The following is a 24846-nucleotide window of genomic DNA, read 5'->3' on the forward strand; positions in this document are numbered from 1 at the left end:
ACCATCTGTGAAGTGATTTCTTCTTCTTTCACCAGAAATGTAGCCGTACCGTTGCCAGTTAAATTTAGAAAAATAATTTTTCCGCGATTTTTGATAGAAAGCATTTCTGTGGTTCCACATGTTGTCCTTTGTGACTGACACTTCTCTCAAGCAGATTTAGGCTGGGAGGCCCTTTTTGTTTTTCACTCTTTTAACTTTGGTGTAAAAGCAGTTGAGTCATCAAGGCGATCGCCCCCTTGCCTCTGCCTACCCAGGAGGTTCTGAAGCCTGAACAGGCATCTGACTCATGTCATTCATCAAAATAAGTCCAACCACAGAACAGATAAAGACACACTGTTGGTTATTAGTGGGTCCTCAGTTACATGAGTAATTCCCACTGTTCTGAGGTCATACTTCATCACAAAGGATGAACATTTGATCATTTAAGGCTTTCACAGCTTTATTAGAATAAACAAACTTGCCATGCCAAACTCAAGAACAATGAAAACCATCTGAATTTTTCATCACTAATACATGTATTTAACAGATTAAATGTCTGCTAATAAGCAGCTGAAACTCCAGGAGCAAATGTTCCATGGCTCACATGCCCTTTTGTTTGTTATCTCTGGGTTGTGTTTGCTGCTTAGTTCGGAGGCAAAAAGCCTCAGTAAGATAAAGATCATTTCCCCAGCCTTAGCGTCCGCTTGTGTGCTTCACAGCTAAATGTGGTATCATTCTTCTGTGTGTTTTAGGGAGAGTGGAAACTGTAGCTATCCACAGCAAAGTGAGCCATTCCAGATCCCTCCAAATGATCATCCATCTCAAACAAGTGTCTGTTAAGCTTGAAATCAGAAGAGCACTTAGCAACAAACTTAGTTATGGAGTTGTTTAACCGTCCCAGTTAGGGCAAAAATCAGTCATGGAGTTTATTTTCAAAGAAAACAGCTCCACATCCTGTCTGCTGATTTGCTGCTGAGACTAAGTGAGCTTCTGAGGGCTAGTGAGTCACTCTCACGGACATTCCCCCAACAGCAGATGTCTTATAGCAAAACAGCAGTGAACTGTCAGCCTGAAATTTGCAGACAGTGAACCTTCACTTAGTGACAAGGAGGGCTTTCACTTCTGAAACCTGCAGTGGTTCTCACAGGACCACACTGCAGCAGGGCTCACCCATCCCCAGTCTGCTGCCCAGGTATTTTTGTTGGTGCAGGCCTGAGTGTGGTCCCTTCGCTGGAGCCAAGGATGTCACCTTCACGGTTCCAGGGTGAGATGGCGCAGTGGGTTGGTTTTTGTGGGTTAATCAGGCATTTCCACATCCCCGCGAGGCCGTTTAAAATGTGAGGGTTCAGTGTATCATAGGCAAAGTTATTGGAAGGCTACACTTACCGCTCATGTGGTGATGGAGCAACCCACACTGGCTGATCTGTGGGGTGGTTCGCACTGAAGTTTTAGAGGCAGATTTGTAACAGTAAGGTGGTCCACTATAATCATGGTCCTTTTCCTTGGTCGAGCTGGGAAAATTTGTATTGAAATGAATCCAGTAAAGCTGCTTAATGGTCAACAGAGGAGGGCGGACAGAGGATGGACAGAACTTCTACTTTTTGTATGAACACACAGGAAAGTGTTTTAAAGAACAAGTGTGCTAGGATGGCTAGTTTCTAGAAGACTGTCTAAACCTACACTTGACCTTCTCAGCAGTGCAGGCCTACACTTTGTTAAAAGGGTTTGTATATGTCAGCGGGTCACAGTTATTCATTTCTGCACGCTTTACAGTATTTACGAATTATCAGACCTGCAACAAATCAAAGGAAAAATCTGAGCCATTGGCTGCTGGACATGTCATTTTATAAGGACTCGTTACCGCCTGCAGATCAATAAAAAGTTGGATTGAGTTACAATTGCAGTTAAACAAAGCTTACTTAAGTTTGAGCAGAGAAAAGTCTGAAAACACTTATACAGAAGACAAATTCTCTTTCTTAAAATCAAAAGAATCACTAAAAAATAACAAAAAAAAAATTCTTTACTATCCTTTTTTAAGTAAACAGTTGCATAGATTCAGTAGCTCCACAGTTCCAGAATGGGTAACTACTCCTAAAAAATGCAACTTCTCATTTTAGATACTTTATTGATCGCTTGCAAGATCAATAGTAAATAAATAGGGACTATCATGCTATTGAGTAAGCTTTGGATCTGCTCGCTCTGCTTTTAGAACTTTTGATCCTGGCTGCGAATGTTTTCTGGTCTTTATGGCAGGTTGATAGTTTCAGATTTATTAGAGACACGTAAGAGTTGTATCATTAATCTCAATTTACAAGATATTCTGATCTAACTAAATCCAATCTTCTGAACTAACATTGGCATGTGTGCAGGCAAACTCTGAGGAAACAGAACTTGGTTCTAATGAGACAGATTGATGACACAAAGACATTAAGTTTGCTCTTTTTGGACTGTCAAAGGGAGCAGGCAATAGTTAAAAAAGAACAAAAAAGGAGTCATGTGATCCAGGCTGTGAGCCTTGTGCTGATGACTTTGCTTGAAACCAGTCATCCATAGACACCACTTGAGTGTGATGGTCTGGCTCATCAACACAGAGCCAACAGAGCCAGAGAGATTTCAGACAACTCCTATTACTGTCAAACACAAACTGCTGTAAACTGGTTCAGGAATTCACTGGAACTTTTTCTTTTGCACATCCTTCTATAAAGACTCACAGCACCAGTTTGAATCAGCCGTAGAAAACAGCAACTTTTAACCAGCATGATGATTGACTAAAAACTAACAAGTCAAGTAAACATCTTGACTCGGCGAACAGTATAAACCAACACATGAAAAGAGCTCTTTTGAAACCACTTGAACAAGAATGTCCCCTGAAGTGACCCCTAAATGTTCTCATTTAGTGACTCTTAGTTGTGTAATATTGTTGTGCCAAGCATCGTGACTCATCGGCTTCAGCTTTTATTGCTGTTTAATTTTAAGATCGCAGTCCCATTTTTTTTTTATTAGCTGCACTTTTACATGTCCACAAACATGTTTCCATGTCCAGCTGCAGTTGGACCCGTGTCCCTGCTTCATGTTTCATGCTTTATAAAAGTTTTTTAAGACATGGGTGTGAAGGCCATTGCGGTGAATGAGCACAATAAGTGAGCCTATTTTCAGATCCCAAGACTACAGGCTGCTTGTCTTTAATGTGTGTTGTGGATGAAACAACGCTGGTTATTTCTTCAGAGCGCCCCCATCATTTTACATCTCTGCACCCCTCTCCTCAGGGATGGCTTCCCCAAAAAGGATGCTGCTTTCCATCTATACCAGTGATTAGAGGGTGCAGGGATTGGTGACTTTGTCGGGGCAAGATTTTTTTTTAAAAATTACAAAAACATACAATTCAAGCACTTTTGTGTGGAAAGAATGTATGTTTCTCTGTGTTTGAAAGAAAGATTAAGGGGGTAGGGGGATTGGTTGGGTGGAAAAAATAACTTGGAAATTTGGACCCATTCCATCCAAGTCCATCTCCTCCTCCTCCTCCCCTCCCTACCCTCTACTCCTTTCTCCTTCTCTGTCTGGCTTTCAGAAATGTGTTTCTCGTTGTCTGTCCCAATGCCTGTAACTTTCAACACGCTTGGTTGGCATTTTCTTCGTGCTCAAAAACCACTCAAAACAAAACGGAAATCCATTTTTTTTTCTTTTCCCCCTCCCAACAATGATTGTATTTCACAAAGTCATACTGAAGTTTAATCAACAGCCAAATGAGAAAAACATATAACTCCAATTTCCATACGTGTAAGCACACTTAGAGAATGATTGTCGCGTACAGTGCAGGAAATTACTCCTATTTTCTTCAGGATTATTTACCATTTCCCTCAGGACACCTGGCCCTTTTCACTGTAATGATAACTTAATTATACACATAAATTATCCCTTCTGGTCTCCTGCACTTGAACAAAATTACTTTAACATGCAGTATACATTTCATTTTAAGTGTAGGGATTAAAAATAAAATCGCCACTCTTTTTTTTATCTAATCAAATGTATTGAACCCCAACTCATTAATGTGTTGCTCTTTCACATCGGGAAGTAAATACAAAGCCTAAATAAATCTATACAGGTAGTAACAAAATGTCTTTTCCAGCTACCAGCAACTATAGCAAGTTAAATACCATACACGAGTGTTTCCTCCAGACGTTTATCTTGGCGAGGTAGGAAGAGCTGCATTAAGAGCCTGTGATGCTAACGTTGAGAACAAAATCGGAGCCACTGAAGTTCCCTAACGATGCGGCTTCTCTGCTCCAGGAAGTGATATACTAATAAGAAAACATTGTGGTTTCTTAATCAGAGAGACAGCTACCATTATTTTACTACAAAATGTAGGCATATAGTCTTAATTCACCTTCTCGGTCATACACATTAGGTGGTTAAAGGAGCAGTATTTATTCCTAGGAATAGTCATGTAGGAATATGTTCTCTCTACGTGTGAATCAGTTATGATATCAAAAGAAGAACGTTCACACAGAATCTATGTGTTATAGGAGAGGGTACAGGCCACTGCCTGATGGTTGGTAACTTCCATCTTCAATCTAGACTAGTAGAGTCTCAATGTAGAAGGAGTTTCAAGTTTGCCCTGGCCTACATACATAGCTGCCCCTTGACCAGCCTGGCTTATGGAATCTTCTCAGTCTATGGGCCTGATCATCATGCGGACAGACTTCATGGAGTAGAAACCTCCACCATAGTCGGCCCAGAAGATACCGTCTTGGTATTTGCTGCGGTAGACACCACCGTTGTACCAGACACCATTTAGATTGGTTTGGCCACAGGCGTTGTACCACCAGCCTCCTTTATGGAAATGGGCACAGTTCCCTGTGGATGGTAAACAGAAGAATTGGTTAGCTTAATGATAAAATGTGAGGTAACATACCTGGCACCGTCCTCGGAGACATCAGTGTAATAAATGAAATCCCCTGCAGGCGGATGGATTACTGCATTCTTGACAAAATGATGTGATGTTGTGCCAAGCTGATTTTTTTTTAAATCCCTGAAAATCCCAGGAAAGTCACACTCTAATCTGCATAAAATTAAATATTTTTGGTTCTTGTCAAGTCACACGCATTTTCATATTAAAATTTGCAAACAAACAACCTACTTTTTAGCTCGTAAGTTTGTGACATTATTACAATGGTGGTGTGAATGATTGCCACTATTTACTTTTTCTATCAGGTGAGCTAAATGCTTCACAAGTTATTGTAGGTTTCCAGGTGACACTGGGAACATAGACAGCAATTTTTAAACCTTTTCTGGAAGCAGATGCTACTCGAGAGGGATCTGACTGAGAAACAGAGGACACCACATGCTCATACTATACAGCAGCCAGGCCTTAAATCACACTGTTTTACTGTAATTATGAGGATATTTATAAAATGAACATCATGTTGTGATGAATATCACTTGAAACTAGGTATTGAGACCATAAACCAAATGAGGAAAATGTTCAGTGAGGCCAAAAATCAAGTAAGCCTTTGTGTGATTTTGTAGTAAACTTCTAATAATCGATTTCTTTTCACAACCAGCTGTGTCACCCCCTGCTGGCCATTAGAAAAAATGCAAGCGTATCACTGTGTATTCCTTTTTTAATCTACTAATTTCAGAAAACCCAAAGACGATGGTGTTATGTTTATCAAGCTACCCAAGGGGATCAGACTTTTGACCAATCACTAGGACCGCTCAGGCTGCAGATTCCAATCATTTAATGATCTCAATTAAGTATTGTTTACCTGAGAAAGCATCCTTGTCTCGATCCAGAGTAGTGAACTGTTTGCCGTTATGGCTGCTGAGAGAGTCCCCAGCATTGCCCTGATAGGTGCCCAGGCGCAGGCGGTATCCCTCGCTCTCTGGCTCCAAGTGGAAGCTGCTGTACTGAGCATAAACCTTCTTATCCATCCAGTCCTCCAGCTCCACCAGCAGCTTGTAGTCCCCCTGCCTCCCGAGGCCGTAGATGCCTTCTAGGCCGAGCCAGTATTCCCCGTCTATGTTGCCAAAGCCACTCTGAGTCAAAGGAAGATTAAAAGGGAAGTTGCAAAAAAAAAAAGATTACAGAAAGTAATGTACACTGTTTGTTCTGCGGTTGCCTGAGGAGTTTAGAAACATGAGAATTATTTAGGAGCATGAAAGGTCTTATGGAAGCGGATGAGTGGCTGTTAGAGAAATTTCTTTTTGATGACATGAATCTGTAGATGAGCAAAAATGAAAAAGTACAAATGACAAAGAAAAAGCATTGTGGTGTATGGATACCATCCCACCTTTGAAATTCCTAAGGAAGACATGCTGTAGAGTTTATGCTGGAAAACCCATTTGTCTTCAAAAATTCTCCTTCATTGCTCAAACCACACAGATCTCTTGGATCATTGCTAATGGTGAAACTGGCCTGGCCACTTGTGTTGAAAAACCACTGGCCATCTATGTCTGGCTAGGCGCCGCCAGAACACTTCACTTGGTAGACGATGTTGAGGTTTGTGATTGTGGATTAGCTGGGGAGCCAGCAAATGATGAATGATGTAGGCTTTGAGTTTGGGGCCTCCTCTGTGGTGTGTGTGTGTGTGTGTGTGTGTGTGTGTGTGTGTGTGTGTGTGTGTGTGTGTGTGTGTGTGTGTGTGTGTGTGTGTGTGTGTGTGTGTGTGTGTGTGTGTGTGGTGGCTTTGTGGGATAGTACAGAGGTATATCAATGTTGAAGAGAGCAATTTAGCTTCCAGCCCTGAGCTGGCTGAATGGAAATCTGGACTGCAGAAGCTGCCAGCAGTGATATACTCAATCTCAATCTCTCTGTGCTTTGATGAGACGGCTCTATATGGTGTGGTGTAGTAAGCCAACCAACCATCCACCCAGGAAGGTACTGTAGGAAAGCAGTTTGGAAAGAATTTGGCTCCAGCTGAGCATACCTTCCTAGTGGGACAACTAATGTTTCATAATGGGAAAATAAAAGCCAATGATCTCCAACAAATGGTGCTGCTGAGCTTACAGTAAGTGAAAACATCAAGATTCAGGCTCTGGGAATTGTTTCAAAGGCTCCAGTGGTTCCTCTAGATGGGTCATATAACAGTACACTGTTATCTCTGGATAAGCCAAGTATTCACTGGTTGGCCCAAAAGAGGGAAAAAGAGACAGGGCAGGGGAAGTGTTATTGTCATCACCTTGTAGTTGTCCCAGTTCCTGAAGAAGTTAACTGAGCCATCTCTTCTGCTCTGAATGACAGTCCAGCCACCGTTGTCTATATCCTGTTCACACCAGGCCTGCACTGGCCTTTCAGCTTCATCTGGTTTGATCAGATACATGCCACTAGTGCTGTAGCCAGCCTCCTGGGCTGCAAGACAGTCTCTGAATGGGCCTGAAGGAAAGCAGAATAAGAGAGGATGCTGTTAGCAAGAACAAGGTTTCTGTAGGTAAAAATCATCAGATTTACAGAAAATACTTTTGAATTTACTTAGAAATGACAACAATCTGTGGAATACACATTAAAGCTGAGAAAAAAAAAATTCTGAAGTTGAGGCTTGTTAGGCTGTTTGGACAGTTAATTAAATTGATGCTAGGCTAGTTAGCTTTCAGCAGTACTGTTCAGTATTAGATTTAGGTAGTGCCTTATTTATGCCATGCAACAAACTGAATTAGACACTGGAGGATCCATAGATTTTTTTTAATGCACAAAACAATTTAAAAAAACAAAACAAAACAAAACAAAGAAAAGTAATCTAATTAGCTTTAGCTTAGACTAACTATTAGCCTAACCTAGCTACGGTGCAGTTCATGTGCATGGGTTTTTGTAACGGCAAGCAGGGGCCCTGGACTCCCTTGATCTGTGCCCTCAGTAAACACTGTTCTGTTGAGTTTATGATCTCAGTTGTTAGTTTCAAGTTTTTTCTGAATACACCATGATGTTCATTTTGTAAGCTCTGGCCTCATTTAGATTACAGAGGGATAATAAAATGGGTATAATTTAGGATTTTTGATTGACAAGTTGCTATCATATAGGCATGCAGTGGTTCTCAGTTTCAGAGTCAATACTGTCAGACACTTGTGGCACATGGTTTTAAAAAAAAACAAACTAAGACGGCAAAGTGAAAACACTCAGCTTGAAAAACAGACTTCTCAGCTCAATGGGTGACATCACTGGCGCCATCCATCTTTTATATACAGGCTCCCCCTCTCTATTTTAACTTGTTTTGTGGGCTTGTTTTCAAAAAGTACACTTCTCTATAGCATAAGAAGTCTAATTCTAGTCAGTTTTGACCAAACTTATGTGACTGCACTTTGGTTTTTAGGGCAGAGTTAGTCAGAGCACTGGCACATCAGCAATGAGTTTACATTATGAGGAAGGCAATGTCTGGCAGAAAATGAAATATGCATTTGCAGGAACAAAGTAACAGTAAACAAGAAAAAAGTTACACAAGCACACAGAATAATTGAAAACATATGTATTGTAGGTCTGCAAAGTCACTCACAGAGCAGCAGAACAGAATGGGCCTATTAAGTCACTTTAATAAGAAAAAACTTTCCCTCATTTCAGGTAGTAAAAAGTAGATTTCGTATTAAGCCTTCTTTGATAATGTCTGCCCTTTCTCAAAGTAATTTAACATTCTCATTATAAGATTTTTAATCATTAGCAGGTGTAGAAGTGAGTTTAATTAAAGGACAAGTAAGTCATTCACATTATGATAATGAGGTAAAGGTACAGTCTATTCACTTTTATAACAGAATTACTTCTACTTTGTGGTTTTGGAGGACGCCTATAACGCCAGCCTGAGTTTTGTCTACATCTCACATGCAGTGGCACAGTCTTGTAAAGGATCTTTCATACACAGCTGCACTGAAACTCAACACACTTTATTATTCTTGGGTGAAGGCAGTCGAAACGTCTGAGGAAATTCTGTTGATGAGCAAAATCACACTGGTTAGGTCTTTCTTTGTTTTGCTTTAGGTTGCATGCCCCTATTCAGACATTACAACATTTTTATTTCCATCCTGGTTTGTGTTCTTTAAATCACACGAAATCACAGATTATTATTTTCTTATGGTTGCACTACATTTTACTAAGACTGTGTTGGAATTTTGTGACTGAATCAGGGATTAAATGAATGGAGGTGAATCAACTGATGGATGAGTAACTTTCTAACCTTCTGCACTGAAGTTTCTCTGAGGAGGTTTCTGGACCTCCAAGGTGCCGCTTGTGGGTGATGGTCCAGAGCGAGAGCCTCTTTCCCGTGCAAACCTCTGGATTTCATTCGTGAAGCGTGGCACATTGACTGGAATGTTCTCAGGCACCACCTGCACCAGTGGAGGTCCCAGGGGCGGATGCTCATGCCTGCGACTATACACCTGCATACAACGCTCTTCCAGTGCTCCAATAACCACTGACTGGTTATTCACTACTGCGGATAGGGCTGCATATTTGGCCTCCAGTTCCCGGTAGCGGGATGCCAGGCGCAGCGACTCAGTGGTGGCATTAAGGATGCGTGTCTCCAACTGAGCCAGCTCCAGTGAGTTGTCCCTCTTCCTGATGATCTCATGGAGCAGCTGCATGTAAAGTTGGGTCACTCGGGAGTTCATGTTTCTGCTCTCTTTCCTCAACAGCTTCATCTCATTCACCAAGTTGCCATCAACGTCCACCACTAGCTTCAAAGTTTCCATCTCCCGGCGCTGTTTAGACAGAAGGTCACGCACTGAGGCCACATCCAGGCGCGTTACTCGATCCTTGTCAGTTGAATAACCCCGGGTGGCACAGATGGGGCCTGTGATCTTCTGCTCAGGAACCAGGAAGGTGTAGGAGCACTTCTTGTTTTCTCCATTGGCCTCTGGAGCCCTTCTTATCCGGGAGAGGATGGGGTTCTTGGTAAAGGCTTGACTGTTGCTCCAGAGAGATAGACCAAGCAGAATAAATATGGTCCACATTCCAGGTTCCATGGTTTTTCCTCTCTGTATCATCAAACGAGTACAGACCTACAAAAAGGAAAGAGAAATGCATTGAATACATAAAGCATAAGGTTGGTGTTATTCTATAGTTTTCCATGAAAACACCATATTTGACTTGCAACTCCTTCTAAATTCCCTGCTCCGTATCTGGAACTCAAGGAGTGAATCTTTAAAACTGGACTTGCTTCTAGGAGGAATTTGGAAGCATCAAAATGAAACTGGCTGAGCTTTAGCTAGTTACGATATTTATCTTTACCACTCGTCTATTTCTATTTGATACTTCTTCTAACAGGCCTACTATAAGAAAACTGATTTTACCAAAGTAAAAATTGAGAAACACCTGTTTTCACATGCATGTGCAGACAGTCAAGGTGAGCCCTCTGGAGTAACAGTTTGTTAGTCACCACAAATCTGCTATTTTAACTCCTATATTAAATACATTCCCTCGTAGGTTCTCTTTCTTACCACGTCCATATCAGGTGTCTGGGTGGATATTCTGAGTGCTGAGATCTGTTTTTAATATTTCTGTAGACTCATGGCTCAGACCTTCTGCAAATCTCCCCTATAGTCTTTCAGCATACCGCCACTAGCTTATGTGAAAAATTAAAAGGATCAAACTGAGGAATTTGACAAAAGAAAAAAAAAATACTTGAGAGAAAATGGAGTTACTGAGGCCATGGATGATACTGAAAGTAATTTAAGGGGGTCGCATCCAGTGGCAGTCTTTGTTTTATGAGGTGCAGACATTTATATCTCAGTAATGAGCAAAGAAAGCAGCAGGTGGTTGTTATTGGGCTTCACTGACTCATTTGAACTGCTGCCATTTCTTCCCAGCTGCTAGAAAACAGATACATTTGAGTTTTGGTGACAAATAAGATAAATCGGCGCGTTTTAAGAAAAGCAGGGTGAAAAAGGGATTCCTGATTTATGAGTAATGTTTTCTGGAGTCTATTTTTGGAAAGAAACCTCGTGTTTTGATCTTATTGGTTTTGACAGCGCAACGAAAGAAGCAGGGGTGGGTGCATGCTAAGTGAAAGAGCCCTCCTTCTCGTATTCAATAACATGGCTTGGCTCTGGAAGTGGAGCAATAATGGCGAGCCAGCTTCAGGCTGACTTTAGCAGCCGAGCCAAATCCAACCAGAAGGCAGTCTGGTGGATCAGTTGAAGTAACCTTCAGCTAACACTTCTGACAGGCGCACAATATGAACTGCTTCACGTTGATGCTCTCCGAAACAAATCCACTGAGGATTTTTTGCAGATGCCAGAGAGGCAGAAATTAATGATTGTGAGACAGAGACAGCAGGGGCACTGAATCATTTCTGTGGTCTTAACTTGATGTTTAGTTGCACTGAAGAGCCCTGACCACAGCAAACGGGACAGATCCCAGAGCATTACCTAAGCTCAAAATGCTGCTGTAGCAAAACAGTACCCTTTTATCATCCTGGTCGGAAAAAACATGCTTGCCTCGAGGGAAAGTTTTTGTGTTTTTATGAAGCACAAAGCCTTATTGATAGAAATGAAGCTTTAGTTTGTTTTAGCCTCAACATATGGGACTAGCTTCTGTTTATTTGGCATAGATTACAAACCATAAGATGGCAAAAGAAAAGGCGTTTTAATGAAACCGAGCCATGTGTCAGGCTTCAAAAACACCTTGGCACAGTCAGTCAGTTATTATTACCCAGAGAGTGTGTTTTTCATGTCTTTCTGTAGTCACAGGTCATCCCCTTCAATATCTCAGGCTCGGCAATTGGCCCGTCTGTATGTCTCCAGCCCCACAATATGAATCTCACAGGCTCTGGCCTGACAGGAGTGACAGTGTTTACACAGAGGCTCCTCAGCCACGGCTGTGAATCTCATCTGCAGTTATTACCACCAGGTTTCTCTCTGTCGTTCACACCCTGCTGGTCTTCATCAACTTGGCCGCAGCAGCCATTTTTTTTCACTTATTAAAAGGCTATTTTCTCCCCTGTGTTCCTTGCTCAGAGCCAGGCCTGACCATATTTAGCCACCTCATTTATATTAATATAATCCTTGCAACCAGACGGGTCAAACTTTGTGGTGGCTGGTTTTCCCCAGCGGAGAGGAACCAGGAGGACTCTGCCAAATGACCCACTAACTCTAAGTGGTACCACTGTGTACCGGTAAGCTCCTAAATTAAAGGATTTTCTTTTATATTACTGCAAACACTGCATGTGAGTCCCTTCTATTCAATCAAACAGGTTATTTCAACATACAGAATAAATACAGTGCAAATCAAAAATTTTTTCCTTTTTTTCCGATCTAACTTTGTTGTGGCTTTTGCTCCGGGCCGGCAGATTTTTACATTTAAACCACAAGTTATTCTGATGGTGCCTCTGATTAAGTCTGTCTGCTGAGGAAACAACATTATACACGCACTTCGTTCATGGTGAATATGGCCAAGTGGTTTACACAAATACTCACATATTTAACTTAAGAGATTAACAGTCCTTCCATGGATCCTTTCAAAGCCATTTGAAGCCTAGAGGAACTTCTCTTTTTTAAAATGTTAATCTATAAAAACACTGATTTAATACTGAGAACACTGCATAAAATTCCATATTTTGCAGTCATAAAAGACCTAAGGATTCAATAATGTGCACATAGTTCAAAAACATAAATGCTGTGACATCAATTTCTGAAATTTCATAAGCTACTCACAGAACTAAAAACAAGCACAACTCTAACCTGTGTCGGTGAGATCAATCTGTGGTCCAAGAGCTGCTGGTAGAACCCAGCTTGGTGTCTCAGTTGTGCCTCCTCTGCTGCTTCTCCATTCCCATCTCCTCACTCTCTGTCTCCCTCTGCCTTTGCTCTCATTGAGATTAATGGCCTGCACGCTATGCTATGGCACCAGCAAAAACTGTCAACTGGAAGAGAACAGTGGAGGGTGGTCCATATAGAGAACGAGAGGGGCTGATGGTGTGGTTTTGCCTGTAGTCTGAGCAGAGGCTTGGCCCTGCCTTCCTCCTCTGATGTCAGTTTGAGAAGTAAGACTCCTCCTAATATAAAGTTTCACCACAAGTGATGAATCCAGTTGGCTGCCAGTCAGTGACTAGTGAACTACTAGTCTTCCTGTCATCTTTTAAATCCTAATAAGATCTTGTTTACGGGGTTAGTCTGTCTCCTACACACGCAACACATCAGTCAGGCTTATAAGTTGATGGCCTTTTTCTTTCTCCCTCTCACTCACACATTCATCTGTCAGTTTCATTCACTTAACTACTTCTCACACTGCACACAAATCTGTTTCCTATCAGCACGAATCTAATGACTGAGTGATTCTGGCGATCCAGTAGCTCTAACATAAGAATAGGAGGTCTGTTTTTGGATGTGAGCGTTTCTCTTGTGTTTACTCCCCATATGGGATGTGTGTTTCTCTAGCGGCAATCCAAGAGCTATTGGCAGCTGTGCTTATTTGGTTATGAGGATAATATGCACAGGCAGGCTTTGCAGTCAAAAAAAAGAATGCCCCTCTGCTAAATGTTTTGGACTGGGGAGGAAGCACAGGCTTTGAAGCATGGGGATTCTCTGTGTAGGGAGGCATACTTCAGCGTGTGGGAGGACAGTTTTGCTTCTGAGCAATCAAGACAGGATTCATATTGTAGAAATGTGTGTATGAACGCGTTTCAGTGTGTGGGTGCTCGTGTATGACGCACACACATGTGAGGGTATGTATTTGCTTATGCGTGATTGACAGAGTGTGTCTCACCGTGGTGGGTTATTTATAATAAGGGCCTCCAACTGAAAAATTACAGCAAATAAGAATTTTTAAAAAGTTTATTTTTAAAAACATTTTTTAAATACAGTTCTGTGAAAAGGACTAGCATTTATGTTTAATTTGTAAATCTTTAATTTCCAAATAAGTTGTTTTCTTTTTTTTGGTAATGCCAGAGTTCTGAGCAGGTATGTACAGCATCATCTGCCAAAATAACACAACAGATGGTTAGAAATGTTAGATTATCTGTCTGTGAGGATAAATGATCTGTAGTAGTATTTTCTGTGAAGTGTTTTTTGTGAGTAAATCAAAAATCTGTGATAAGACTAATGGATAAGAACAGAACTGATATTCTAAATTTGCTCATAAGTTTGAAATCATTTGTCAATAAGCAAAACATTTACCTGTAAAATGTCATCTTTAAGTTACAGTTGAAGCAAGAGTGACCTCAGAATTTAAAAATATACAGTGTGTAAACACCACCATGTATATACACACACACACACATACATACATACTTCGTTCTTGCAGGAAAACGTTCCTTAGAATTTCCCTCTTCCTCTGAGGTTTGGTCCTTTGTATTTATGGATAATTTATGTGTTTGAAACTTCACGTTTGACTTCAGAAGTAAAGCTGTCACTCTGGTTAAACATGAAATCCACCTCTCACTGTGAGCCCCTCCTTGTGGCTGAATCACTTTACTACCACCCAGTTCCACCTTTGCAGATGCTGTTTTTGTATTTGAAGGTGCATGAATGCAGAAACACAGCAAAAAGCAGTGAAAAAAGTACACAGACAGATTGAAGAAAACAATAACAAAAAAGATACAAACAAAAAGACAGCATTTTATAATTATATGTACCATATAATATTTATTCAATAAGTTAATAATTTTTTGTACTTTTAATTCTCTTGCTGTGGAATGTGACACCAAACACACAACAGGACAAAGTGTGAAGACAAAGCACTGACAGAAACAAAACAAAAGAAAAAAAATCAGCAAAACTAGTAGTAATTGGTGTGTGTGTTGCATGTGCAAGGATACTGTAGATAGATAGATAGATCTGTTTTGTATCTATCCAGTCAAAGTTCCACCTGCACTACTTTCAAGGACACTCCTCTAAGCTTGTAATTAATCTCCCGCAATCACATACAGAGTCAAGCCCTTGGTGACGTTACGTGGACTGACCAATCACAAGCCGGACAGTGACAGTTGACACTTAAGGTTGACGTCCGACGATAAACTTTAGCAGCTTTAATCAAAACAGAGAAACATTTGATTATTCGCAGTTCGTTTAAACGGAAGAATCTGATACATAATCATAGTAATAATGATTTAAAAAGTAGCTGAACGACGTACTTCTGTTACTTTTTATTTTTCCTGTGGACTTTCAGGCATGGTGAGTTTGACCCCATTTCCCTTCGATGTATTGTCGCAAGGGTTACATTTTCGTGCACCTCAACTCTGTCACAAACAGTCGGTTGTGTTCCGCGTTAAAGGAGCAGTTCCTTTTGTCCACTTTGCCCTCCAGAAACCGGCGGGGCGTAGGTGACGAGGGGCGAGGGTTTGCTCGTGAGCGGAGCCGCGGCTGTTGCGGATAAAATTAGACTTAACGTTAGAGATCCTGTGTCACTGTAGATCTGTTTGAGGCCTGAGGAAGAACATGCAGACAACTGGAGGGTCTGTGTGTACTTGATAAATGTTTTAAATGTAATCAGAATTAAAAAAAAAAAAAAACTCTTTAAAAAGACATTTATGTCACAGAATTATGAATGATGGCATATAATAAAACTATCATGATTGTATTTTGGTCGAATCACAAATCACATTTTTCTTCTAATTTTAGTAAAGTGAGCCTTTTTTGAACTGAGCTGCACATGTGCATATACTTCCTCTATGATATGTGATTATAGTGATACATGGTGATGTTATTGCAGGATGCTGAGGGCCCCTCGACGCTTTGTGACCTCTGCTTGGCTCAGGTGTGTCGGAGCTTGAACTCTCTGTGCAGCATGCGAGCAGACGGCTCCATGAGCCTCATCTGGGCCCCGCTCTTCCCGCAGGAGATGGCTGACCAGCTACTGAATCACATGGCAGCTAAAGGTAGGTCAGAAACTGAAACGGCTCCACAAACATCAGTTTCCTGCTGCTACTGAGTGGTAGCAGTTGTTTGGCAAATTAGAGGAAAGAAAACTTATTCCAAGGCCTTAAAGAAGTCAAGGTGAACTCATTCAGTAGTTCACAGTTTGCATGACTGCAAGAGTAGGAAAAGTCTACTCCACAAACATAAGTATGTCTAAACTGATGCTTCTTTTTTTCTACAATGTCCCTCTGTTTGCTTCTCCCTGCAAGAGATACTGAATGACACAAGTGTTGGGATTTTCCGAAACTGCAAAGAACTTCGCCTGCGCCGAGCCTCTATCCAGAGCTGTCGGGTGTCTGCAGAAGCTTTCCGCTTGGCCCTCTGCCCTCACCGGCTCCTGGAGCTAGATGCCTCCTGGGTCGTTGGGGGTCTAACTGGGGCTGACGTTGTCTCAGGTTTGGCCTCCAACGCAGAGTGCAGATCCAGCCTGCAGAGGTTGTCCCTCAGTGGTTTACGTCTGGACTGGGAGTCTCTGGAGGCAAATGGTGGGGTCCGTGTTGGCTTCAGCTCCTTGCGGGGCCTTAGAACACTAAACCTTGCCAACACAGACCTAAATGATGCTATCCTTGAGGATATCTGCACTCTACCTCACCTGGAGTCTCTGGATATTTCTTGCAGTGCTATTTCAAACTTTACTGCCCTTCTCACGTGCAAAAACACTCTGAGATCTTTAATTGCCCACAGACTGCGGCAGCTGGATATGTCCCCTGCTCAGTTGCTCTCTGTCTTTAGCCATCTTCATGCTCTCAAGCATCTGGACTTTTCAGGTGACCATTTAGCTGTGGACAGTGATGGAAGAGATGGAGATGAGACAGCACGGCAGCTTCTGGAGGGGAGTCCCCAGGTCCTCCCTTTATTAGTTTCTTTAGATATCTCTGGGCGGAAGAGAATCAGTGAAGCTGCACTCAGAACCTTTGTGGAGTCCAGAAGTGGACTGGTCTTCTTGGGCCTGCTAGCCACTGGTGTTAGCTCCTGTGACTTCCTTTCTACACAGAAAAACCTAAAAGTAAGTATTACTACCCAGGGAATTCAGTGGTAGAAATATGAGCTCGATTATTGCGCAAGCTTCTCATTTATCTCTGACTTGAGGCTGTCTTTGTACACTTTCTGAATGTACTCACTGCATTTCCTGTCTCTGTGAAGCTTCTGATCTGCTGTATTTGTGTTCAGGTAACAGGAGAGGCTGATGAGAACCAGGTGTGTGAGGCACTCAGAAGGTACAGAGACCGTGAGTGTTTCATACGAGTGGCCCTCACCCATCTCTACAGTCTAACCATCGATACTGACAAACCACAGCCAGATGTGCTGAAGGTGTTGTGGTCTGGTTTTTACACTGACTGCATTACTATGCAACACATCTTAACTAGAACTACAGGATAATTTGTTGGTTGTTGTTGGTCAGAAAATATATATATCAAATTTTTTTTCCAGAAATTGTTTGTTCCCTGCTATTTTAAACCACTTTACCAGTTTTACAGCTTTAACTTCCAGTACCCTGATGTTTTAATTACTATACTTAGATGCTATAGAAGAGGTTATGAGGCAGTTTCAATTACAGCCTTAATGATAGATGGTACAGTCCAACTGTACAGCTGGATTGGTGGGTAGTTTTTAGCAGTGAGAAACAGAGCTGAGAGTTGAACAAGGCCACATACAAACTGGATATTAGTCGCAAATCATTAATAACTCTGAAGCACGTTAGTGTTTACACATGTTTGTGTAATGCAGTGAACCCCAGGGAGTATTTCTGCAAGATTCTGGAAGTACATGGAAAGGTTAACACAACTGTTATACAATGAATAAAAAAAAGATTAGGTGGACCTGGACAAGTTTGAGCAGAAAAATTTACTAACAGAAACCAGAAGAAATTATCAGCCAAAAGAAATCTAAAAATGATTTAAATTTAGTTAATGTAACTAAATGCTCAATATAGCATTTTAAAATTATGTTAAAATGACATTTTTTGATAAACCAAAGCGATAAAGAGCTGGAATATGAGAGCCAGCCAAAATTATGAGTAAAAAGTTGTAAAATATTTTGATAAAATGTAACAGTTAAAGTATGAGCTAACATTATGAATTAAAAGTTGAAATGGTAAGATAAAACCATGAATAAACAGTTGAATTAAATAAATTAGCTATATAAAATTATGAATGCAAAGTTGTAAAATATTAAAATATGACTAGTAGTTTTATTGCTAGCTTATAGTGTAGCTAGTAGCTATTCCTATTAGCTACCTGTTCATAATTTTAGAGCTAGCTAAAGTTGTGAATTAAGAGTCATAAAATATTTTTGATAAAATGTAACAAAGTATAAGCTAAAATTGTGAATTAAAAATTAAAAGTATGGATAAACAATCAATCTTGATAGCTAACAGTTAGCAAACACTGTTAGCAAATGAAATTGTTAGCTAAACATGTGTCATTGAAATGAATAGCTGTTAAATTGAGTAGAAGCTCAGAGTAGTGGTGCATGGATGACGTGAGCTTATAGTTATGGATGCTTGAAACAATTATTAGTTGATTACAGTTGAGAAATAAGCTGAAAGGCATCAAGATTCAGTTGAAAATAAGATCAGTTGAACATAAAATGGTACTTTTTTAGGATCTTTTTTTTTTTTTTTTTCTTCAGTTCATCTGACAGTGCTGTGAGTGTATTTCAGATGGAAAAAGGTTGGGAACCACTAATATATGGATGTCTTGTTATCCTATAGCTGGTGGTGAGTGGGATGCAGAGCCACCCCACCTCCCTGCATGTCCACCTGGTGGCCACAGCGTGTGTGTTCAACCTGACCACTCAGGACCTGGCAGAGGCCATGCCCATCAGCTTGCTCAGCTCCACTGTCACCCAACTTTTGCACACCATGAAGAAATTCCCCAACCACCAGCAGGTCAGGGGTATGCTCAGTGGCTCAAAGGGCTTTCACACAGGATATGGCATGTGTTCCACTCAACACTGGCTTCACCACCCTGGTGAAGAGAGAGGTCAGAGAATATTAGGTATTTTAGGAGTTTTAAAAACAAGAAGCACCCTGACTGTTAAAACATACACCAGGCACCTCTATTTGGATGAAAACCTGTGTATGTGTGTTTGTTCCATAATTCAGACTCATGATATCAACTTTTCCTCATTTTGCCTTCCCTGCCTGGTGCCAGGTGAATGCCTCATTTCTACTAGGTAAGCGTGCATCGCAGCAGGCATGGGCCAAAGCTGAAACATGTTGAGCTTTGACCCCCGAGAGCTCCTGACCTTTGCATTGTGGTGAACTTGGGTTTTATTTGGCGCAGCAGCAGAGTGTCACTGTGTGGTGCAAGCCATTGAAGATAATGAATGCACTGAAATCCATTATTTCAGATAATGGATTTCAGTGCATGGCCCATCCGTTGTGAAAGCACCTTCAGATTTTAGAATTATGATGATATCATGCAGCAAAAGGTGCTACAGAATGGTTTTGTTCTAGGTGAGCTGTCATTCACCAGCTTAATTCCTGACATGTTTAAACAGTGTTTGCAGTTGCTCTATAACACTGCATACACGCACTTTTCTTAAATTCATGGTGTGTTACCGTCTCTCCAGGTGCAAAAGAACTGTCTGCTGGCCCTCTGCAGCGACTACATCCTTCAGGAGGTTCCTTTTGACAAGTTAGTACTTTCCGTCAGTCGTAATATGACTTCTGAGTCCACTGGTCTGGCGGTAGCCAAAATAATCAGTGTGCTCATAGAGTGGCACTATAGTGTTTTTCCATCAGATTGGAATCCAGCTGAATTGTGTTTTGTCCTGAAATGTAACTGCCAAGAGAAATAGTTCTTCCAGATGTTAAAACGAAGAACTGACCTTTTCCCAAGGTTTTTCTGTGCATCACTGGTATATTTTTGTAATACTGTGTTCCTTATATCCATACTGTGATCATGCTTTAGGTATTTAGCAGCAATGCTGGTGATTGACTGGCTGAGCAGCCACGAGGATCCGACCCTACAGAGGATGGCTGTGGCTGTCATCTCCATTCTGGTGGCCAAGGTCAAGACTTTTCTCACTCGCTGTGCATTAGTGCATTGCTGGAAAATAGTGCGGCACCTTTTAATCCTACCTGTTGAGAGCTAACCCTGTGACACTTGTCTCAACAGGTGGCTTTATGCTTTCATTTAGTCCAGTTAAATGTGGACAGTTTTTCTGTGGGATAAAAGTGCCCTCTAGTTCTAGATTGACATTTAGAAGAATGGATAAAACTCAAAAGAAGCACTTATCTATTTGTTTTATGTGCAGTTGTCCACAGAGGAGATGGCACAGTTCAGCAAGGATATCTTTATAATGAAGGTACATTAATGCTCTCTGGGTACCAGCTTAGCATGGGTTTATTTCTAATTCTCTCCCTCTGTTTTCCTCTCTCTCACCATCTTTCTCACCTGTCCATTTTCCATTACTTAATGCATACACCCCTCTACTTGATGTCCGTGTCATTCAATCACTTAATGCACTCCACTCAGTTTGCTCTTACTCTACTTTCAGTCACCTCTTCTTGTCCAGGTAATCAGGCTGCTCTCCACACTTAGTTATCTTCTTTTGTTCTATGTCTAAAGCCACGTGTTAGTATGTGAATCATTTTCTCCAGTTAATCCATTTCCTGCTATGTTTACAATATTTCTCCTATTATTTATTTTACAAAAAAATATATCATTTCTCATTTTCTCTCTCTTCCTGTGTCATTTTTCTCATCTTGTTGTCTGTTTCTAACAGCAGCTGCTGGCTATTGTGCAGCAGAAAGCCATGGTTGGAGTGGTCGACTCCACTCTGAAGTTTGCCCTGAGTGCTCTGTGGAACCTGACGGATGAGATGCCAGTAGCAGCACGCAATTTCATAGAGTGCCAGGGATTGGAGCTGTACGAGGAGGTTCTGGAGGTAGAGGAGACCAGAAAATACAAAGATAGATGCAGTGATACAAAAAAGAACCCTCACAGAGAGGCGTTAACATAAGAGTATATGTCCTCTCACGCTGTTCCTTTTGCATTGCAGTCCTACTGCACTGAACCTTCTATTCAGCACAAAGTTCTTGGCCTCCTGGTGGGTACTGTATATACTGTACTTATAAATGAAATCATCTGTAGGCAATCCCAGTCATACACAAAGCAGTTCCTGTATAATGCTTGCCCTTTATGTCTCTATGCCATAGTGTATTTTTGCAGTCACTGCTATAATTTGTCTCCCTGTATTGCAGAACAACATTGCTGAGGTGGAGGAGCTGCAGGCTGATCTGATGGAGGAGGACCTTTTGGAGCACATCCTCAGTCTCCTGCAGGACCCCCAGGTGGATGTCGAGGTTCGTTACTTCGCAGGGGGGATACTGGCGCACCTTGCCTCCAGACCAGAGGCCTGGACCCTGGAGGATGAGCTCCGCAGCACTGTACTGAAGCAGCTGGTGTGTGTGTGTGTGTGTGTGTGTGTGTTTTGGATGCTGCATTTCATGTAAAATCCACACTTGGCTTCTTTCAGTATGTCTTTCTTTCATGCAGCATGACTCCATAATGACGTGGACCCATCTCGAGAGAGAAATGGTGTCTTACAGGTGAGAGGAAAGCAAAGACAGAACAGAATGAGTTATTTTTAATGAAATTTGCCAATTGAAGTCTGCCCAGTTTAACATCAGATGTGAGCTACATGTTGCTTAACACTTTATTTAAAGAGTTTCCCATTAATTAGGTTATACAGGTTAAATTCTCTTTGCATCACTCAGCAGTTGCAGTTTTTGGCTGATTTATTAAGTGTAATACAGGTCTGATCTTAAACTCCTTGGACATTTACTTGAACTGTTTTTATCCTAAATGTGATTCAGAATCATTTTTTGTAGCACATACTCTGGATTGCATCTGGCGCAAACAAAAACGAGGTTACTTAATGATGATCATATTACAGGTCGTTCCGTCCATTTTGCCCTCTGCTTCAGCCTTGTCAGCCCACGGGTGTGCAGCTGTGGGCAGTCTGGGCCATACATCTGGTCTGCACTCAAAACAGTAAGACACACAATCACAGCTGTAGAGATCCAAGGGTTGTTACACTATCAGGGTGATGAGTTGATATAAAAAAATTGTTTTACTTATGCAAAAATATCATATTTTATAGGCTATTTGGTTTTTTAATAGTCAGGTGGTGTTGGGACTTGAGCTCTATCCCTCTTTCATCTTTTTATCGCTTCCTCTCTCCTCAATGCTTCCAGCTTCACACTACAGCAGCATGCTGGAGAAGGAAGGCCTGACTGAACTTCTGAAAGCTTTGGCTGCACATCCCAGCACACACAGTGACATTAAAGGACTAGCAGGCAGCATCTTGAGTATGGTAGAGCGACATCAGATTCATGCGGGAGCATTCAACAATCAGACAGCACCTCAAAGCTCTTGACAGAAGTTTAAAAAAAAAAAGGATTTTATTTGATTTTCTATCTTTGAGCTGTGTCTGAAATATGCTAGATATATGGTTGCACATAAAGCAGATGCAGTATTAAGGTGCAGAGACTTGATGCTAACCCTCTATATTAATGTTTAATCAAATAAACTACATAGTGCATATATATATATATATAATATATATAATATGGAGAGTATAACTGCTTAATGTGAAAAGTTATTTGTGTTATCTGTGTTTTAAATTGTTGACATATATTGAGTTGTTGTTTACAGAAAGTAGTAAATGCTCTACTTAATATCTGCACTGTTTTCAGTCAAAATTGATACCGGATTTAACAGCATATAATAATCTTGATAAAATAAACTGTAACTAAAGACTGAAGATTGACTAAAAGTTTTGATTCCCAAACCTGTCACTGGGGGGTGCTTTAGTACTGTAGTTTAGGGGCTGTTTTGGCCTTAAGATGGATTTGTGTAAAATATTTAGGCATTAGATGTATGGATTCCAGGTCATATGTAATGAGTGTCTAGATACCAGGAGTCTAAATCTGCTGTTTTTCTGTCCTCTCCCTGTGTTTCTTCTCACTCTCACTTGCTCCCTCTCCATGTCTCTTTCTCTTCCTCCCTGCTATCCTCGATGCTGAATTCATTATGTTTTATGTAATACAGCTGGAAGACAGAACTGCTTGTAGGCATCTAGAGTGTCTATTATAAATTGTGCTATTAATAATTTCTTTTGAAAAGTGAATTTAAAAAGCTCGTGAATATTTGACTTGTACCAGACTGCTCAACTTTAAAGTGTCAGCTTGCCTTGATTCACTGATTCACCTGTTTTTTTTTTTTTTTTCTTAAAAAAAACCAAACAACCCTGCAGGATTTATTAAACAGAATATCTTGTAAATCAGGCAGTACCTTACCCGTAGTAGATTATGCGGTATGCTTGAAAACAGGAACAAAATCTGATCCAGGGACAGCATTTAACAGAGACACACTTTCTAAACTTTAACATCACAGTGACAGTCCTGTGGGATTAAAAGTTAAAGGGCTTACAGCGAGCATGGTGTGAAGTTCAAGCCATGAGAAGGGTGGAAAACCGGCACTTCTTTCCAGGGTTTTTATTACAGTTGTGCTGGAACTTAACTTTGCACTGGTGTAATATGTCTACACAGGAGAGAGAGCGTGTGATGAGGTAAAGCAAAGGGAGTGAACTGAGCTGAAGGACAATGGTGGTGTGCACTGTTGCAGGTCTAAAGTTTCTTTCTGTGGCTTAAAGAGCCTATCAATATTTAAGTGATGTGGGAAAGAAACAGACAGACGATATCAAACAGACCAAAGCAGGGGAAATAAAAAAGAAAAAAAAAAATCATATAACCCTATATTTAATTGAAAACATTATAAATGTTAACATTTCATTTAAAACAAATATATGCTCATTTAATATGTGAATATGTGAGTTTTTATGTGAAAGAAGGAATCTAACAGCATGCGTTATGTTCATGTCTCACTATGTGTACTCACTGTACAAGAGTCTGAAAACTGCTTTCAAAACCATGAGATTAGTGTTCAAAAATCATGACGTGATGGTAAAAGCACTAGGACTGAGATTTCTCTTTTAAAACGACCATAAGGACAAAGTCTAAAGCCATCACATGGCTCATCACTTCAGTGACTGTTCAAATATGTGTCTTTTTAAAATTTGCATGGCAAACAGAAGCCATGAGGTTGCAACCAGAAACAATAACTGTAACCCATTCAGCCATAAACTAGGACTGTTTTTAATTGGTGACACAGCTCCAGTCTGGCAGTGCAGAGCAGAACATCCACTTGTGAATATGAATAGTTTTGCCAAATCATGAGTAACTGATATTTAAAAAAAGTAAAATAAAAAAGGCCCATGTAGTGTAGTCCTTGGTCCTCCTACTTTTATAATCAAATTCACTAGATCATAAAATCAACACATCCTGTCCTGGAAAATCCTGTTCCTGGATCAGAGTGTATATCATTGTTAAAACTCAATCGTTTGTCTGTTGTTGTTGGTTTTTTTGTTTGTTTTGAAAGTTGCAGCCATCAAATACGTGAAACTCAAACTGTTTAGCAATATTGTGCTTGGAGATTTGTGTTGGATCAAATATGGTTGCAGTGGATTTTTAGAATCAGTGTTGGCATTGTTACGAGGCTGCATTTCACTCTGTATTTAAGTTGGTTAGTTTTAGTTTTATTAGGTGAAAGTTAAAAAAAAAAAAAAAGTGTTTTCTTTTTTGTGTGTTTTATTTTTACATCTTATTCTGGTCTGGTGATGGGGATGTGTTGGGTTTCACAACTGTCCCACGTGTCTCCGGAGAGCCCAAGACTTCAGTTTGGTGTCAGATCTGTTATTGATTTAACTTAAAGATGATTAGCTGCTTATTGTGATTACACATTAAAGCCGTTTTCAATTGGAATTACTGGAACGAAGCATTGTTGGGGATGCCAACCTTTTTCCTTTGCCCTCACTTGACCCCTGAGACTTCTGCCCGGTATCTCTCCACTGCTTCCACTTCCAGCCTCACATAATCTGCACTCAGCCATGTTCCTGCCCTTAAATGTCTTGTGCAAAGGTCTCCAAGCAGTATTTTAAATGGTGAAAATGGAAAAAACACAC

General features: G+C 40.8%; 2 protein-coding genes across 3 annotated transcripts; one reads left to right on the forward strand and one right to left on the reverse strand.

Annotated features, from left to right (window-relative positions):
* Positions 1-3685: 3685 nt before the first annotated feature.
* angptl1b (angiopoietin-like 1b) lies at positions 3686-12869 on the reverse strand. Its single transcript, XM_030750989.1, has 5 exons — positions 12637-12869; positions 9135-9957; positions 7158-7351; positions 5745-6015; positions 3686-4833 (listed from the first exon to the last, which is right to left on the reverse strand). Exons 2-5 carry the CDS (start codon positions 9940-9942, stop codon positions 4646-4648), a joined length of 1461 nt encoding a protein of 486 aa, XP_030606849.1. The 5' UTR covers positions 9943-9957; positions 12637-12869; the 3' UTR covers positions 3686-4645.
* A 2000-nt stretch (positions 12870-14869) lies between these two features.
* On the forward strand, positions 14870-23032 carry LOC115795204 (protein zyg-11 homolog). 2 transcript variants are annotated; one of them, XM_030751020.1, is made up of 14 exons: positions 14870-15066; positions 15605-15770; positions 16020-16816; positions 16981-17121; positions 18524-18700; positions 19387-19451; positions 19728-19827; positions 20074-20124; positions 20545-20706; positions 20821-20868; positions 21023-21223; positions 21318-21370; positions 21718-21815; positions 22019-23032. In XM_030751020.1, the coding sequence occupies exons 1-14, from the start codon at positions 15064-15066 to the stop codon at positions 22198-22200; spliced, it is 2244 nt and encodes a 747-aa protein (XP_030606880.1). In that variant the 5' UTR covers positions 14870-15063; the 3' UTR covers positions 22201-23032. The 2 variants fall into 2 exon arrangements, with proteins under 2 accessions (XP_030606880.1, XP_030606881.1); XM_030751021.1 differs by having other exon boundaries at positions 21023-21124.
* The last annotated feature ends 1814 nt before the right edge of the window (positions 23033-24846 follow it).

This window comes from Archocentrus centrarchus, chromosome 17 (assembly GCF_007364275.1).
Source record: "Archocentrus centrarchus isolate MPI-CPG fArcCen1 chromosome 17, fArcCen1, whole genome shotgun sequence".
Classification (NCBI taxonomy): domain Eukaryota; kingdom Metazoa; phylum Chordata; class Actinopteri; order Cichliformes; family Cichlidae; genus Archocentrus; species Archocentrus centrarchus.

Excerpts from the sequence above, each read along its gene's own strand:
- angptl1b (XM_030750989.1), bottom strand. The coding sequence starts at position 9,942 with ATGATACAGAGAGGAAAAACCATGGAACCTGGAATGTGGACCATATTT. Across the intron at positions 6,016-7,157 it reads GGAACTGGGACAACTACAAG|AGTGGCTTTGGCAACATAGA; the intron begins GTGATGACAATA and ends CCTTTGACTCAG. Across the intron at positions 4,834-5,744 it reads AGACAAGGATGCTTTCTCAG|GGAACTGTGCCCATTTCCAT; the intron begins GTAAACAATACT and ends TACCATCCACAG.
- LOC115795204 (XM_030751020.1), top strand. Across the intron at positions 19,828-20,073 it reads TCTCCATTCTGGTGGCCAAG|TTGTCCACAGAGGAGATGGC; the intron begins GTCAAGACTTTT and ends TTTTATGTGCAG. Across the intron at positions 20,125-20,544 it reads AGGATATCTTTATAATGAAG|CAGCTGCTGGCTATTGTGCA; the intron begins GTACATTAATGC and ends TGTTTCTAACAG.